The 17,969-nt window shown below is 37.7% G+C and overlaps 1 protein-coding gene across 2 annotated transcripts in view; it reads right to left on the bottom strand.

The window, feature by feature from the left end:
* Positions 1-307: 307 nt before the first annotated feature.
* SULT4A1 (sulfotransferase family 4A member 1) overlaps positions 308-17,969 on the bottom strand; it is a 31,531-nt gene continuing 13,869 nt past the window's right edge. Inside the window, exons 2-8 of one of the 2 annotated variants that reach the window (XR_004746263.1) lie at positions 12,994-13,124; positions 11,485-11,565; positions 11,234-11,360; positions 8,656-8,750; positions 7,483-7,621; positions 3,626-3,755; positions 308-2,006 (exon numbers count right to left, since the gene is read on the bottom strand). Coding sequence is in view for 1 of the 2 variants with exons in the window: in XM_035310507.1 (XP_035166398.1) it covers positions 1,894-2,006; positions 7,483-7,621; positions 8,656-8,750; positions 11,234-11,360; positions 11,485-11,565; positions 12,994-13,124 (686 nt within the window). In the remaining variant the exon portion in view is untranslated. The remainder of the gene's footprint in view (positions 2,007-3,625; positions 3,756-7,482; positions 7,622-8,655; positions 8,751-11,233; positions 11,361-11,484; positions 11,566-12,993; positions 13,125-17,969) is intronic. The other variant, XM_035310507.1, reaches the window with a different exon arrangement.

Here is a 17,969-nt window from a genome sequence, read left to right as displayed (position 1 = left end):
CTCCTTCTCCGGAGATATTCAAGGCCCGTCTGGACACCTACCTGAGCAGCCGGCTCTAAGGAACCTGCTTTGGCGGGGGGGCTGGACCCGATGATCTCTCGATGTCCCTTCCAATGCTTACAATTCTGTGTGATTCTGGGATGCGTTATAGGCTGCTGTCAGAAACAGCTCACTGGGTCAGACAGTGCTTTGATTTCATGCCCTCTATCTGCAATTCTGTCTTAAATTAGGAGGTGTGGGTAGTGGAGAGGATCTGTGTTTGGAGACTACAAGGTTTTAATTGGAGGTCTCCAAAATGAGCAAACCATAACACATGGAACACATTTTATTCAATAAGCAAGCAAGCACAGAAGTGTAGTGTGTAGTGCTTAATATTCATACAGTACTAAAAATATAAAAATAGAAATAAAATTTCACTGAAAGCATTTTCACTCACAAATATACAAGGAAAAGTGCTGTCAATCCACATCATGCTACACCACTTGCCAGTTGAACTGTTTGTTTCCCAACAGTACTGAAACACCAAAAATCTGCTAGTCTTTCCTCATGGCTTTTGGTGAGACTGAATATTTGACTAGCAAAAATGGACCTCCTGCAGCTGCGAACCAAAAAGGCATTGATGTAATTACCTAACAGAATAAAATAATTCTGGAGAGTTTTACAGTGATAGGAGCCTGCTTCAGGCTGTTTGTGTACCTGTCATAGAAAATAAAAAACAAATCAACTTGCATCCTGATCATAATCCAGACCTACTAGCCATGGCTAACAATTACTGAAACTATTCTGCATGAATATTTGTACAACACTCCCACCTGGTGGTGTATTTTTAAACTCTCTTCCCTCATTGCTGCCATTTCCTCTGCCTGCTTACATTGTAACACATACCCACTTTATCTTCTTAGGTCTGAGGGAGTCCAGTAGCCCAGAGGACATTGCTGAGTACCCTTTATTTTTGGTGGAACAGGAGGATATCCAGCACCTTATCTTCTCTGACTGAATCTAATAGGTGAAATTCAGATCTGCACAGTAAACCAACATGAGTTAGAGACTGATTCCTGAAGAAAGACCTCTGCACCAGATGCCTTGGTCCCCATTTTGAGGGACTAAGGTAGAGCTGCAGACTGAAAACTTCTGTTTGCTGACCTTCTGCATGGAACTCAACTTCTTCCATGAAGAAGACTGCTGCATGCAGTCATCCATGAAAGCATGCATGGGTTTGGGGATTAGTGATTATCACAGCTATATTTCATAACAAGGCCCGTCTTGCAGAATGTGCCAGTACACAGACCCTACTCAGAAGTTATAGAGATAAGGGTGTGCAGAACTTAATGTGAACCCCACTTTGATAATTTATTTTGGAATGGGATTTATTTATACTTGATTTACCAGCTATAAAAATAAATGTGATGATTAACCCCTGAGATCATTCTAGCATACAGTTTTGGCCTGTTACTTATTCCCCTCTGAAATAATTTATTTGGTTTATGGACATTTATTTAGGTACTAGTGAAAAGCTTTATAAAACATTAAATACGCAAGATGGGCCTGAAAAGGTGTACATTCTAGTTGCACATATGATACATACCTTATGTATATAATAAAATTCCATAACAGCTGAGTGTTCTAGTATTGTCTAGGAAGTTCTTGCGTGTGGACAAATAATTAAAATACCAGAAAATGAACAGCTGTTTAGGATCAAAGACAATCATATCTGGTTTACACTTAAGTTGTTTAAAGTTTTCTTAGATTGTTTACTTGATCTACAGTTTAATTTGATTGTTTTTCTTTCTTTAAATCTTGTTACACATAATAGCTACAGTAGCTTGTCCAGCAGGTAATAAATGAATCCATAAAGCACTTCTAGCTATATTTGGATATCATATGCATGCATTTTTATAAATAAAAATCAAATGTGAGGTCACATTTTCCCATCTTCTGTTTATAAACTAAATCAAATTTCTCATTCATAGAAACAGTGAAGATGTCTTTCCATAGCCCAACTCGACCTGAAACACAGAGAGAGAACAGTCAGAGTGGAGAGAATACCAAATTTTTACAGTCTAATTGTGCAGCGCACCAAGAATAATTTGTGAGAAGCTAATCAGTCTTAACTTTCACTGAATCCCCAATGAGACCTGATACTATTCATTATCTTCCCCAGTCACCCCTGCCACGTTTATGAACATTTTTTTTTTTTTTTTTTAAGTGCCCTATGCCTTGTCATCTGCAATGGAAAAGTATTATAAAAGAAAAATTCAGATTTTTATGAGATACTGCTCCAGCCTTAATTAACTATAAATACAGATTTTGTTTTGGATATTAACTTACAAGTTGATTTCTGGTGTCAGTTCGAAGTGTGGATGCTTAATAAATGCCATCAGCTAACAACAATACATTTCAAAATGACCATGCCTTCACCATATACTCATTGGAAAACAATTCAAAAGGTGCATGAAATACAGAGCATTAAGCTGATTATTGAATTTTGATCACGGAGATGAAATTTTAGCATAGCTGATTTCTAGTATTTTATGTTTAAATGTAAGTTCAACAGCTGAATTTATGTTTCTTAGAATGGAAAAAAATGATTTGTAAAATAGGAGTGAATGCCTGGATTGTATCTATTGAGAAGATATTGACAAGAATGTGCGCCATGCAATCAACCAGTTTGACATTTAACTTTAATTTTGAACATGAGGAAGAGGAATCTTTTGGTGGATACAGCATGGACTACTGAACTTCTTCTACTTTACTGAACCCAACTAGTAATATAACCTGATGACACTGCTGAAGTCACCAGTCAAAGGCTACAGTCCCCTTAGCAAGTGTTACTCCGCAACAAATTTTAACTTGTATTCTTGTTGGGGTACTTATTGATGAATAAGCTCATGGAGTAACCAGACTGAGATAAACAATTCTCTTCTCATTTATACTGGGTATAAATAAAGACAAAATCCAGGCTTGTTCAGCTGGAATAAATGAAAGGAAAACTGAGACTATGCTACCACAGAGTTTAATCATAACAGGAAGAACAAAACTACATACAGGGAACTTAAGCATCTGATGCATAAGAAGAATACCTATTTAATTAACATTGCTTTTATACAGCAACTCTATAATTGAATCTAAAGACAAAACTGTCTGAAACTTCTATAAATTACACATTAACATAATAATACCTTATGTGTGACAAAGGCCATTTAATGAAATCAGGATTTTCCTATAACTCCTAAAGGTATGATAGTGTTGCGATTTGCTTCCGTATCAAAAGGGTCAAAAGAACCTGAAACTGACTAAAAATGCATCATTTTGTTTTTGCCAAGTTTGTCCTATATCAAACAGACCATTACAAAATTTCTTGCAATCAGAAACACCTGATAGTGAGTTTTATTCTGGTAACTCTAATTGCATAAAGTTCAGCATAAAACATAAAAGCCTGTATTTACCTTTCAATAATGTTAATAAGTATTTTCTTCCTCTACTTGGGAAAGATAAATGTTTTATTTCTGAATCTCCCTAACAGCACATATGAACAAATCACAGGTTTTTACAAAATACATATGCAGTGTATTTGTATTTTTTTTTAACCACATGAATTTATAGGTTGTCAAAAAAAGTCACCCACCTGGTTTATGATTTGAATCATGCAACTGTGTAAGTTATGATGTGATATGAGTCAAATGTAAATAATATATCTAATCATTGCTCTGCTTTCACAGCAGCTCAGGGTTATCTTCAGAGCATAGATCAATGTGCTAAAAGAAAAAAATGAAGAACTAAAATAAAGCAAAATAAAGTAAACATAACTAAAGACAAAAATATTTGAAACAAATTACAATAAGCTGTCACGTAACTGCCACAATTGTCACAGAAATTAACAGAAGAACAAAGCACTGTTAATGAAGCTACATTCTGAAGTAACAAAATATTGTAAAAGTCAGAGACAAGTGAACAAAAGAAATTCAAAATAAGGATTTTTTTAAAAAAGCACACAATGAACAAATGACAAAATATTAAATCAACTGTTATATATCCCTTCCTTCTTTATTACAAAATGGAAGCATCTTTTTGAAATGTTTGTTAGAAGAGAGCAGTAAGAGGCTCTGACCCTTGACTGGAGCTTGCAGGCTCCACTACAGAACAATGAACACTAACACCATGCACAGAATGGTACGTGCAAAAGTGGGCATCACCCTGTTTATCTGGATGGAGATGACCTGGGCAGCAGGGGCAGTGGTTGACCTTTCTGCCTGCTGAAGGACTCAACAGCAGCTGTGTTCCCTTCTCTCCGGTTGCTCTGAAATTGCAGCCTCACCTTTCTCTCACAACTGCCTTGCTGGCTTTCACTGGGCAAAAAGGAGGGATTTTGGCTGTGCACAGCATGTAGCTGCACTACTGCTCCACAGATCTCCAGGTAGCTAAAGTAACACAAAAACCTAGATTTGTATCTAACTTTTTACAACTGAACTGAAGAAAATGTGGCTCTGTTGTTTGTATGATCTTAAACTTACATCAAACACTTTACATGAGGCATTCAAGACGCCTTACCAGACTCATTTTTTGATCTTGCCTTCACAGAAGTGAGGTGATAATATGAGTTTGGTAATCTGCTGCAAAATTCGACAGCAGATGAGATGGTCTCTGATTTTTACAGAAGATACAACCTGTGTAACATTTTGAATTTTTCAGTTTGAACAAGCAGGAGAGGAGGAGGCCAGGATGAGAGTTGAAAGGAAGGTATCTAAGAGCAGAAAAACACACTATGCAGTGGAGATTACCAAGACTACAGAGATTATGTTTTCCAGCGAAACTACAAACTTCTTTGTCTTCACCAAAATTTTACCTCAAGCCGGTAAACTTTAGATAGTTATTTCAAGAACTAATTATTTATCATACCATAACTGAACTGGGACAAAAAAAAAAGCTGCCATATCACAGTTATGGCACAACTGCCCACAGGAATCCAGGCTCCAGGTCCTACAGTAGTAACTGGAATGTACAGCTCATATGTAACATACAAAAAGCCTTTCCATACTATTTTTATTAAGTCACAGATAAAAGCAAGGAAGTCTGAACAATAGCTTTTGTAAAGTGTGACATTCTGAAATGTTTGTGCCAACATACAAACAGCACAAGTTACTGAGGGGCAGTTACTCTGACCACAGTCTGTGCAGGGGAATGAAAATTGGCATAAGGCTCTGCCAAGAAAGACAATAAAAGTCATATAGAATAGCAGTGATCTGCTTCCATGGGAAACAGATCCTCTCAAATAAACCTGACTGAAGATTACAGTCTGAGTAAAGGTAGATGCAAAGATACAATGGACTTCTGTAAGGCATGTGATGTTAGTGGTTTTTTAATGCAATTACATAATGTTGTATTGGATTTATGTGGAAAGGTTTGGGGAGGGTGAAGGGGGACTGCAAGGGTGGCTTCTGTGAGAAGAGATAAGGAGCTGCCCACCATGTTGGACAGAGTCAGTTCCAGCGGTCTCCAAAGCACAGTTGGCCAAAGCTGAGCACCATTAGCTGGTGGCACCTCTGTGATAACATATTAAAAAAGGGATAAAAAACTGCTGTGAAGCAGCTGTGAAAAAAATCAGAGAAATACAAGAGAACCAACCCTGCACACTACATAGTCAGTGAAAAAGAAGGGGGTGGAGGAGCTCCACATGCCAGAGCAGAGATTCCCCTGCAGCCCACGTAGAATACTGTGGTGAAACAGGTTGTTCCCCCACAGCCAAGGGAGGACCATGTCGGAACAGATATCCATGCTGCAGCCCATGGGCACCCAGTCTCTTCCTAAAGGACTGTACCCAATAGACAGGACCCATGCTTGAGCAGTTCTTGAAGAACTGCAGCCCACTGGAAGGACCCATGTTGGACCAATTTATGAAGGACTGTATCCTGTGGGACGGACCGCACACCAGAGCAGCAGCAAAGTGAAAGGAGAAAGCAGCAGCAGAGAGGAACTGTTATGAACAGACCACAACCTCCATTCCCCCTACACCACTCAGGGTGGGGAGGAGGTAGAAAAGTCAGAGAAATCAAGCCTAGGAAGAAGCAACAAAAGGTAGGTTTAGTTTTGTCTTTGTTTCTCACTATCCTACTCTATTTTTAACTTGCAATAAATTAATCTTCTCCAGGTCAAGTCTGTTTTGCCTGTGATGGTAATTGGTGAGCAAACTCCCCAACTTTATCTTGACCAACAAGTTTTTTCATCCTTTTTTCTCCTCCTGTATCACTGAGAAAGAGGAGTGAGAGAGCAGCTTGGTAGGCATCTGGCAAGCAGCCAAGCTTAACACTGCCTCACCCCCAGTCAATAAAATGACTGATAAATGAATAAACAATTGGCTTACTCAAAATTAGCAGTCAAGATGGACTAATGATATTTGATATTCTTATCAGAGATTTGACAATAGTTTTTATAAATTACAGCTAATAAAATTTGCACATAACAAGAAGATTGGCTGAGAGAAGTAATATGGAAGGGACTCCTACACAGAAACTTAAGAACAAAGCATTCATGTCATGCTCCCTGAATAAGGGACAATAACCTTTCAACCAGTTCCTCTGAAAAGACTGTGTGGTCACAATAAGCATGAGCTTCATGTTTGATGCTGCAGCAAAATGTGCTAATGTGGCCACAGATGGACAAACAAGGGAGTGGGAAGCAAAGTTAAAGTTAAAACTGAATTAAAACAGTGGATAAAGTGATTTTTATCCTGAACAAGGCACTTGTGAGAATGACTTAGGAAATCTCCATCTCATTCTTTAAGCTCTTGTTTTTAAAAAGAGCTGCTAAGTGTTGTAAAGCAGCCCACAGAAAGTAAGTAGAGGGAGACTTCTTGAGTCAACTTTCATATGTTTATCAGAAAGAAGACTGAGAAAGTACTTGATTTCTTGGCATTGTTGAAATACAGATGTATCAGCAGATCAGAGGACACTTCAGGTTCCTAGAGAAAAGCCTCACAAGAATAAACATCTGTAAGCTACACACCTTTTAAACAGCTGAGATAGACAATGAAAAAAGGACATCAGGAAAACTAGGAGTTCTTGTAATTTGATGCCTTGAAACTAGAATGATCTGCTATTCTAGAAAATCTGATACAACAAAACACAAGGGTTTAGGCCAGGACAGATGAAATTGTATGGGCTTTGGCATGCCAAATGTCAGAAGGAGCTAAGCAATCTTCCCAGCATCAACAGCTCAATCAGTTGAAGTAAGCCAAAGACATCTTGTCTTCTCCAACAGAGCAGTTTGGATGATGATCGATATGCACTGTTGATCTTTAATGTTTCCATTCTTTTAATCACTTCCACCTGACTTTATTCCAAAACAAAATTGTACCAATCAGTTTCCTCACATCATTTATAGAGCAATATTTTGCAACCATCTTAGCATATCTTGGAGGTTACTAAACTGTCAGCTGCTTCTTGCAACTTCCACTCTTTTAAGTTTTACTGTAGGTTTTAAACATACCCCTGCCAACAGGAAGCGCTTCTGCATTACAGCACTGATCGATGAGTTGATGGCAGTGTTCCACCATGGATTCCAACTGTGCTTTGTCATAAGAAACTCCCAAGAACCTCACCAGTTGCTCAACCATTGTTGCTAGGTCCTGTAAGAGAGCATTTAAAGATGAGTTTATTTTACGTTATTTTAAATGATTTTTTGTATAAGTATAAATACTTCAAAGTGAATTACATCCTGATGAGTGGGAAAAATATCAATGAAAAAGTTGCAGAAACATCACTGTCAAATTTTCCCAACTTCCTATTTGCTGAAAGTAAACCCACATATTCCAAGTAAATAGGGAGAACAGACAGGAAGCGGAGTGATGTTGTGATGCTACCAGCTTTCAGCAGCATCCCTCACTGAGGGGTTAGGAATATACTGTTATTCAAAATAATGGGTTTGAAATCATTGTTACTGAATTATTAACATTATTCTGATTATATTACAACTTTTAGCATCCAACTCCATGAGTAGGTTTAAGGAAAAAATACAAGCTGAAATTATTTAAATGTGCATTTTGAAATATTTTAACTAATTATCAAAAATATATTATTGCAATAGGAAATGGAAAGCGATGTTCTATGTAGTATTTCCATTACATTTCTGATTTAAAATACAGTGGATTTGTTAGCCCACACACTGGAAAGACGTTAGAATTATGTTCACCTTATGGTACATGATCATCCCCATATTTTTTTTTAAGATTGATTCCCATATGATGGTAAGAACAACCAAATAATCAGAATAAATGCCGAATATATAGGATAAACCCCTGATGAGAAAGTGATACCTCTGTTCTCATTGATACAAGACACACAGTAAGACATTAATTTTAAGTGAATGTCCAATGTTGAGGGTAGCAAGCATTGAGCTTGCTCTGCCTTCTGTGTGAGCACCTCTCTGCCTTCTGTGTGAGCAATGGAGCATCTACACATTCAGGTGAATTCTTGAGTAAATTACTGCTTTTACAAAAGTGCTGACAGTCCATGGAACGAATTGAATACCAGTGCTATAAAAATGGTATCAGACATTAGGAAGCCCAACTATGGAAACATGAACCATTTTTTTCCCTTCGTATGTTTTAAATGCTACAATGCTAAAAGCAATTAAAATACCTCTTTGCTACATGTAACCTACCTTGTGCATATCTTCATACTTGAGGAAAAGCACGTTGGCATCCATGTGATGTTCCCAAAACTCTTGGATATGTTCAAACCAAGAACCATATCCTACTACAGGTACAGAAGATATTATGATAGGCATATACAAAAAAAAAAATACTGTTATTAATTCCTCTTCAAAAAATGAAAAAAAAAAATAATAATTGGAGAGGTTCATAGCCCCAAGAGAACCACCTAGTTTTGACCCACTGCCATGCACATCAATGAATTTAATTGAAAAAGTGTTTCTGTCAGTTTGGAATATTTGAAAGAGCTAACCTGTCATAACGAAAAAATGTTGAATTGAAAATGTAACTATATTTCACTTATGCACCTCTCTAGAACTCAGTATTAGTAATGCCTGACTACTGCACAGAAGTGGAGCCAACATAAACATAAATTACATAGACAGTTTTCAGAAGGCAAATTTTCAGTGGCTCTAACCTGTGTGAATTCCTGCAATTAGCATTATCACACTGCACCTTTCATCATCTAGAAGCTAGATACTCATTAGTGGAAAGTTCCATAGAGCATCTTTTATGATGGACAAAAAAAACCTGCTAATGACCATTATATTTTCTTAATTAGATAAGTATTGAGGAAACAGACCTATATGTTTTCTTCACTGTCATTCTCAGAAAACTGAAGATGTACTGACAGAATATTCTATTTATCATTACATCTTTTGTCCCCTCTAAAATTTAAGACCTATTCTCTTCTGTCATAGCTTTCTTAGTACTTCCATGCAACTGACACAGTTATGCCAGAACATAGTCTCAGGTATACTGTAGCCAAGGTGCTACACTGGGTAGGCCTACATTCCCAGTTCTGCTCCGGCAGTGGTTACTAGAAATTCTAACACACACACACTACCCCAAATTTTCTTCCTTTATTTTCCAATTCTCTGATAAAGTCCATATTTGTGTTGATTTCAGTCCATCCGCATGTGTGTAGCAGAGGTACAGGCACTAGCATTTATTATCTAGAGATTATCTTTTGCTGCTAATATTACCAAAATAAAAACCGGAGGAGAAATGTATTCTGGATATTACTTTCTTACCAGTGATAAATTCCCCAGAAGTATGTCAGATAATCAAGGCAGGAGCTAAGCAAATATGGTGAGCAGTTTTACACATTTTCTCAGTATTTTTAGTCATGTTTATCTTTACAGCAGACAGCACTAGAAAACATTTAACTTTTTAACTTTGTATTTTGAAACCACCTTTTCCCTTTGAAAAAGAACAATTTCTTTTTGGTATATGAAAAAATTTCAATGCACAGAAGTCAGTTTCATACGAAAAAGAATACAGAACTTCCCTTCTCTATTAGGCCTTTTAACATATCTTTCATATGTCTCCAGTCTAGAAGTTCCTGCTCACAGGCTACAGACAAGATTCCCATTCCTGGGGAATGTAGAAGAAAAAAATGAAGGTGCACTAGAACAGGAGGAGATCATTCACCCTCCCTGCACAAAAGAAAATGACAAAGGTTATAAAGCCTGTTAGCTAACCTCCACTGGCAGGCTTTTACTTTGTAATTCCCTTTAGTATTACACTGCTTCTTTAGCATTAAGTCCTCCATATTCCAGCTTTAAGAAAGTTTGGATCTAGAAGAGATCCTGGTCTCAGAGCAGATCACAATGTGTCTGGTGGCTTCTTAGCATCACATTAGGGTATCATAGAGAAGATTTTGTAGAAAAAGAATGCAGTAAAAAAATGCCTTTTTTTTTTTTAATCTCACTAGCTACAACATGTAACAATCCATTGGCAAAGAGCCCAATGATAGCCAGTTATGTGAGAACATAGAGCTTGCCCTACCCCTAAGTTTACTGAGTTGGTGCAACAGAGCTACTTACAGTAGTGCAGTTGGAATGGGAACAGTTGGTGGTTGCCAATATAGCCCTTGCTCAAAGGAGTTACTGGGTATCCATCTAGTAAGCTGCTGTAATGCAGGTTACTGTATTCTCATTTCAGTGATACATATTCAGACAGTAGCAGCCTACAACTGCTTTCTTACAGGGACTCCCTTCAACTTACTGATATATTCCTATTGATGTACTCCATGAGCTCAGTCTCATGCAAACTAGAAATTTTTGTGCATTAATTGATATCTTGCTAGTGACAAATTTCAAGTTCCAGAATTAAATAAAAACATTAAAGGAATTACCATGGCAAATGTTTCTTGAGAAGCAGAAAGACTACTGAGAAATAGGTAAGCAGAGAACTGAAAGCAACAGGTGCCAGGCACATTCACCACTTTTCACAGGGTACCTGCTGCCTTGCAAACTGAATTGTAAAAAATACAGTAGACCAGAATTTGCCTCAGTGAAGTAGAATGGTATCAAGCCCATGGGGTGAGTAATTGTAAGGCAATTATTAAGAAGGCATGGCCACAGTTCACATGGACACATTTAAGTCTATGCAGTGCTATATCTGTAGCAACCTCCCTGCTCCATAAACAAAACAAATGCACCTTTATCCATTTCATTTCTTTACTTGCTGAGGGAATGCACAGATGAAAATACATGTGTAACAGGATGTGCACAAGCTCCTTACACTTGTCATTCATAAACCTTCTGCAGAACTCCTGAAATGTTCCTCTGTAGCTCATGGTTCTTAGGGAGCGGTGAAACTGGTAATAGGACACCACCAGGTCTTTGGGGTTGCGAGCCATGTATATTACCTACAACAGCGAGGGAAAATCATCTTAATCAAAGTTTCCCCCTTCCCTCCCTCTCCCCCCCCCCCACTTCCCAAAGCAATAAACTGCTGCTGGTTCAGTGAAATAAAAATGAATTAATTTTTACCTTTGAATTGCCATTATGGAGGTCTGAAGGCAAAAAACGATATGGTAGGTGGCTTTTTATGAGGCGAGGAGATGTTAGTTCCTAAAATAAAGCAAAGAAACATTTCTTATTGTGTATTAGCTTTTGGCACATCGTGAGCTGTCCTGAACCATCATACTTAACGTCCTTGACTGTACTGAGTCACATTCAGTGAGTAACTTATTAAATTAATAGGGGTCTGCAACTAGATATTAGTTCAGGGAACTGCATCTGGTTTTTAAATCAAAAGGATGGATAATGTGTATATACAGAAATTGTAGAAATTGTTGTGTGGGGTTTTTGCTTTGTTTTGAAACTACTTCCACTTGTAGGACCTTCTCAAGAAGAGAGTGTAACCGTAGCATTATTGGTGTAACACTAACTTTGTTTCTTCTGATACTTCCACTAAAATTCTGTAGAAAAAAAAAAAAAAAAGAAGCTCCAAATGTGGAGCTTCAGAAAATCCTTAAATTCTTAACTTCAAAATTATAAACCCTGCAGTTTATTTTATCCTCAAAAATAGGCCTAGACAATTGAGAGGTTTATCTTGAGTATATTAACACTTTTCAAACAGAAAGCACTTTTCCATCACAATTTCAGAAAAAAATGTCTTATGACAATCTCCCAAGAGTTAAAAGCTAGATCAAGTTGATAGCACATAGTATTCACAATGTGTAACCTCAGACTAAACCTCTCACTACTGCCACCACATATTTGCACTGAAGTAGCACTGAGGTTTCACTGGAATAGGGTCACACAGTGAAAAAGATAAGCAACTTCTGAGCCCTAAATGCTCTCAGCTTAAAAGCAGGCTGATGCTGCAGTTGTCAGTGAACAGAACTAGTTTAGATCTATCCATGCCAGCCTTAGCTAGCACAATTCATTAAGCACTATGGAAGTTCTAGAATGGAGCCTAGTACTTTAGCTAATCATTCCAAGATATGACTGTATTTAAAGTAGTTACAGCAGTAATAAAAATCACATGTCATGCCATTAGTCTGAGTGATTCTTAATAACACAGAAATCATTTCAAACAGAATATTCCAAACTCCTCTAACTACACTACAGAGTCTACAGATTCACAGACCCTAGGTCTCTAAGGATCTAGATGTGCAAATCAAGTACAGGGTCTATAGATCCACAGATCTCTGTATGTGTAGTTCTTTTGCAAATTCAGGAACAGGATCAAAGGAAATCAGTCTTATTTGAGGAGCTTCCAAGGAAAGGAGGCTTAGAACACTTTTATTCAAGAAATCAATTCTCAACTTATTTAGGATGTTGAGAAACATGTTTTAAGACATTGCACAAAGTATAAACAAGCTTAATAAAAGCAACTTCAAAATAACCCAATCATACTCTGAATCATTTCAACAAACTGAGCAAGTCCAGTGATGAAAAGGACAAGGACACGGGATGAGATGAAGTGATAAATATGCAGCCTACAAAAAAGGTATCCAAATGCTGAAAGACTTTCTTTGCAATACATTGTACCTTGATGATGTCCAGACCAGGCTGAGGGTACTCTAGGACTGGAAGTTGTTCATCTATATTCATTAGTCCAATCTCATCTGGATCAGCTCCCTGACTCACTAGATAAACCACTTCCTGTAGCAAGCCTGTGCCTGCATAAACCAAACAATGAAAGAGAACAGATTGTATTACAGTTCTTATCTAAACAGAAGCATATGAAGGGAGACCTAGACATAGAAATAACAATAACTTTTGTCCTTAAGAGTCTGCTCTGAACTCAGTCTATGGCTACTGTTTTAATGTAGTATGTCTGGTCCCTTTGTTTTGTTTTAACACAAAGATCTCCTTTCACATTGAATATCTGAGGTTTATCTTTGGTAGTAACTTAAATATAACTATGTTTTTGTTTCCCAGTCCTTTTACCTGACTTGGAAAATTATTTTTCCTGAATCGGAAAGCATTTTACATATACCGAGTCTTACCTTCTGAATGTTAGTTAGGCAAATACTACTATCTCACTTTTAGAAATTAAAAAAAAAATGAAGCTGACAGAGGTCATCCAAGTTCATACGCATTATAGTGGCCATACTGGGAAACAGCCACAGTGTCCTCTATTCTAAACTGTAGGCAGTTCTACTGTTACATAATTTTTTGAGTCTATTTATACTTCCATTTTATAGATTGGATAAACCACTGACCACATCAATGTGTAGTGAGTTAGTCATAAGCTTTAGAAGCCCTAATTAGGTACCTCTCTCTGGTCTGAAGACACTTACAAAGCAGCCAATAAATAATATAGCCTTAATGACTGCACATTGGAAAGTTAAAATGTATTCCAAACATAAGTTTGCACAGGGAAACTATTTCAACTGATTTCACCTTCAGGCAGGTAGGACTAGAAAGCAGGAAACACTCTAAACAGACTAACAAAATTCAGAGATATTCTCCAGGGCCTTAAAAAGAGAAAGGCATGGGCTTTTGGTGAGATGGAGAAACAGAATGAGACGAGATCAAGTTGATCTAACAGGCAAGGGACCCCATGGTTTAAAAGACAAGTCATGTGGACATGGGAAATCCTGGATACTGTGACAGACTTACCAATTCTTTAAGAACTGAGAGCAGTGAGGAAAACAAGACCAGGATTTATTCTCTCATGTTACCTTAAAGTAACACCATAACCAAATAACCCATACCTATCTGCTTCATGACCTTGGAAAGACTAGCTGCAAATTTAGAAATGGTCCCATTTATCTTGAAAATAACTTGCAAGTTGCAACTAATCTGTAAATTCATTAAGTAATTCATGTTAGCTATTGTGACTATACACATGAACAAAGACACATTTTGCACAAATTCCTGCATGTTCTTCCAACAAAAAGAAAATTGTTGTATCATTATTCAGATTATTATTTTTTTTAAATCTATGCTAGGAGTAAGGAAAAAAACAGAAAGATTACTGTAGAGACTGGTTAGAGTGAAGAGAGTCTGGATGAAATATGAAAGAACACACCTCTCTAAAAAATGCTTTGGAAAATAAGTCCTTTAAGACTTCTGTTTCCTGACTGATTAAGTGAGTAACTTAAATTGCTTGAAAAAAATAAACTTTTACATTATCATCACCCAGAGACATCTGTCAGACTTAATACACAGGCCTTGAGGCTGTTCACTTTGCATTTTTAAGTCCAAGCATATATTTTATATATTAAAATTAACATACATAGGGTACTTCAGTATCAGTCCTTGTGACTCTGAATAAGCACAACCCTTGTTCTCATTAAATATTTATTCTGACAGAAGACATCCTGGTTCTCTATAATTTATTTCTGCATTTCCAATTCAGCTTGCAAAGAAAATGCTATTACAGCAACCTTGTTCCATGAAAGGAAAAGGAATAACTGCGTAGGGATAAACACCAACACCAGAACTTTCTAAGTCTCAATCTTTCTCCTCTCAGCTGCTCTCTAGACAAAAAGACACCACTTCCACTGTGCCTCTGAATACAGGATGGATTCTGGGTTGAGGCAGGACTGTGCTGAAAAATTCAGGAGAGCAGCATAGGAGAGCTTCATACTGGGAACATGCTTCAGGAAGAGCTAGGGCTCTTCATGAAGTCGACTAGGTAACTAGGAGGTAAAGGCTGAGGAAAACATTCCCCATGGCCTTACCTAGTTCTGCTCAGACCTATGGCCATGTACTAGACTTGCCTTGGTTGCCAGCAAGATCCACAGAGCACTGGAGAGATAGGAAAAGACCTACTGAATGTCTTATAATCCACGTAGTTTGTAGGAGGCATGGCGAAGAAGGTTTCTGTTTTGGAGGAAAACGAGCCTCTGGAAGCACAAAGGTCTTCACTGTTTTCATCTAAATGTGCTTCCATCAAAAATAATTATTCTTTAAGAGTAATGCTGGGAACATGGCAGACAAAATAAAAATCTTGATCGAGTACATGTTCTTTAAAACAGTACTTTGAATCTATGAACCTCAATGCTAAGAGTAAGCATCCACATGCACATATACATAAACTACTGCCCCTATGCATGATTATATAGAATGCTGCACATACTCTAGCATCCTATTCTAATTCATATAGTGATAAATATTTCTTCAAACTCTTCTACAACAGGGAGGACTGTAAACTGATAGCATAGATATTTGGCTTCCGGCCAGCCAGCAGGTTAGTTTCTCCTCCCTACAGATGCATTAGGATCTCTGATCCTGAATTCTCCCACCCGTGAACTCTGTGCTAGTTTTCACTTTTGACACCAAATATATTAGCCTGATTTTCTTCCACATTAGCACTCAATTTATTCTACTTACGATTTTTGGGGTCTTAATGCCAATGAAAACCAGTGATTTAACTTTTGAGAGAACTCTGATTTTTTTTGTACTTGTCATCCTTTTCATTTATCCCCACCACACACACAAGCCTCATGTACAAAATTATCAACCTGATTTCCTCCATGTAAAAAAAAAAAACAAAAAACTTGTTTACAAGGAAAAAATAGCTAAAACCATTTATATAAAATTATATATATAAAACCTCTTCACATCTCTATTAGGATTAATCACAACTCAAATCGAAATTACAGATATCAGCAGAGCTGAACATTCTTTTGGTTTAGAAGTGTTGGCTTATCCTAACAAGAGACAAATGGCAGCCCAAATGCCAGACCTAGATCCTAGGGCAGGATTTTCTACTCCATTTTCTAGATGCCCAAGCCTAGACTTGGGCTAGCAAAGTTTATTACATTTGCCACTGTGGAAGGTGAATGTGAGTCTTCTGTTGTTGCCCCTGACTTCCCATCTGGGTATAAAGCATACAGAAATTGTCTGTTTAAACCAACTTACATAAACTGATGTCTGTGAAGAAGTGTGAGAACCACCATTTCATGGGGTTGGACCTGGAGTAAATTGCTGAAAATGAGATTACGTGAATTGGGTAGTAGAGCTGATTTAATCCCTCTGATAAACCCCATTTATCACAAAACTTGGGTAGATCTAAACGCTACAGAAAATTTCTTAGTAAAAGGGGCAATAATGACATTTGGAGAGAAGAGGAAAGCTAAAGAAAATAAAATAAAGGAAGCTAAAGAAAAAAAAAAGTGCAGAGCTTACCTTTATACTCCCCAGATTTCTGGCCTGGCTGCCAACCATGATGCATGCTCACTTGAGGGCTCCTCACTTTTTAAGTGAAATTAAAGGACCAGGTCACTAAGTGGAAAAGCTATCATTTATGTATACAAACCCAAAGTTTTTTCTTGGAGCCAATCAGTGGATCTTTTGAATTCTCTAGTATTTTCCATCCCCTTCTCCTTGTGTTTCTGAATGCATGCACTTGTATGTGCATGCCTCACCTGGCATGGTACAAAAAGAGTGAACAGTCACAGAAACAGGATTAATCTGTCAGCCTTTGGGCATGAGGTACCAGATGCAACATTCGTAAGTACCCAGTGATTCTATCCTGCCTTCTTCCAGCTGCTGCAGATACACATTTCATCCTGGAAGAAGACTACTGTCCCTGATAACTCCAAGGTCATATTGCCAAAACAGATGTGGAATTCATTAATGCCTATCCAATTTCAACTAAAATGAAACAAGTCGGCCGAGGAACGTCAGAGCGCTGTACCTGAGAAACACTCTTCCCTGACAAGCTCTTGTTATGTCTATACAATGCCCCAGGAAAAGCAGTGTTCCAATTTATCATATAATATCTGGAAAGAGATGGTGTGGGAAAACAGCAGTAATAAGCTACTGCCAGAACCTGCAGGTTTTTAAGAGATCCTTTTAAATTACCTATGAACCTACATTTCTACTCTGCATAAGGGCATGTACAAAAGAAGTCCCATCACAGCATTTTGAAACTGTGCTAGTTGGGCTATGCTGTCCTTTCCAGCCTAATGATATACAGAATCAGGACTCACTAAGAATCCTTCCACCCCACAATCACCCCTGAAGAAACCCCTGCAATGAATGGGAACCCTCTTGCAAGGCCAGTGCCTCAGCAACACTAGCAAGGTTAGTTCATGGCCATAGTGTCTCTGCTTATCAGTAAGCCTAACTGCTCCAGCAGCAACCAGACAGCATAGCAAGGTAATCAGAACTTTGAAACACCTCGCAGTTATTCCTTTGTTTCTATGCATTATTTTCAACATCAAATACAGCCTCTGTAAGAGAGCAGTATTTTCTAGAGCAGATATTCTCTGGCTCCTCTCAGTACTTTCTGGCCACTGGTACACTCAGATGCAGCTATTGCACCTCACAGATTTGTTCTAAGTGAAGTGGCAGACACAAAGATGGATGCCTCCTCTGAAATCTTCCTTCCCTCCATTGTTTCTACAGTAGTTTGTTTCAGTTTTCTCCCCTCCACATCAGCTAACATGGGACAAGCCTGCAACTCAAAGATGTGAAGGTCTTTCATATATTCTTTCTATTTATCCCTTGTAAGGAAAGTCATATGGAAAAACATAATAAATACTAATGTTAATATTAACAATTTT

This window comes from Oxyura jamaicensis, chromosome 1 (genome assembly GCF_011077185.1).
Source record: "Oxyura jamaicensis isolate SHBP4307 breed ruddy duck chromosome 1, BPBGC_Ojam_1.0, whole genome shotgun sequence".
Lineage (NCBI taxonomy): Eukaryota > Metazoa > Chordata > Aves > Anseriformes > Anatidae > Oxyura > Oxyura jamaicensis.
Note: the sequence above shows the minus strand (reverse complement) of the source record. Positions and strands in the feature narration are given on the sequence as shown.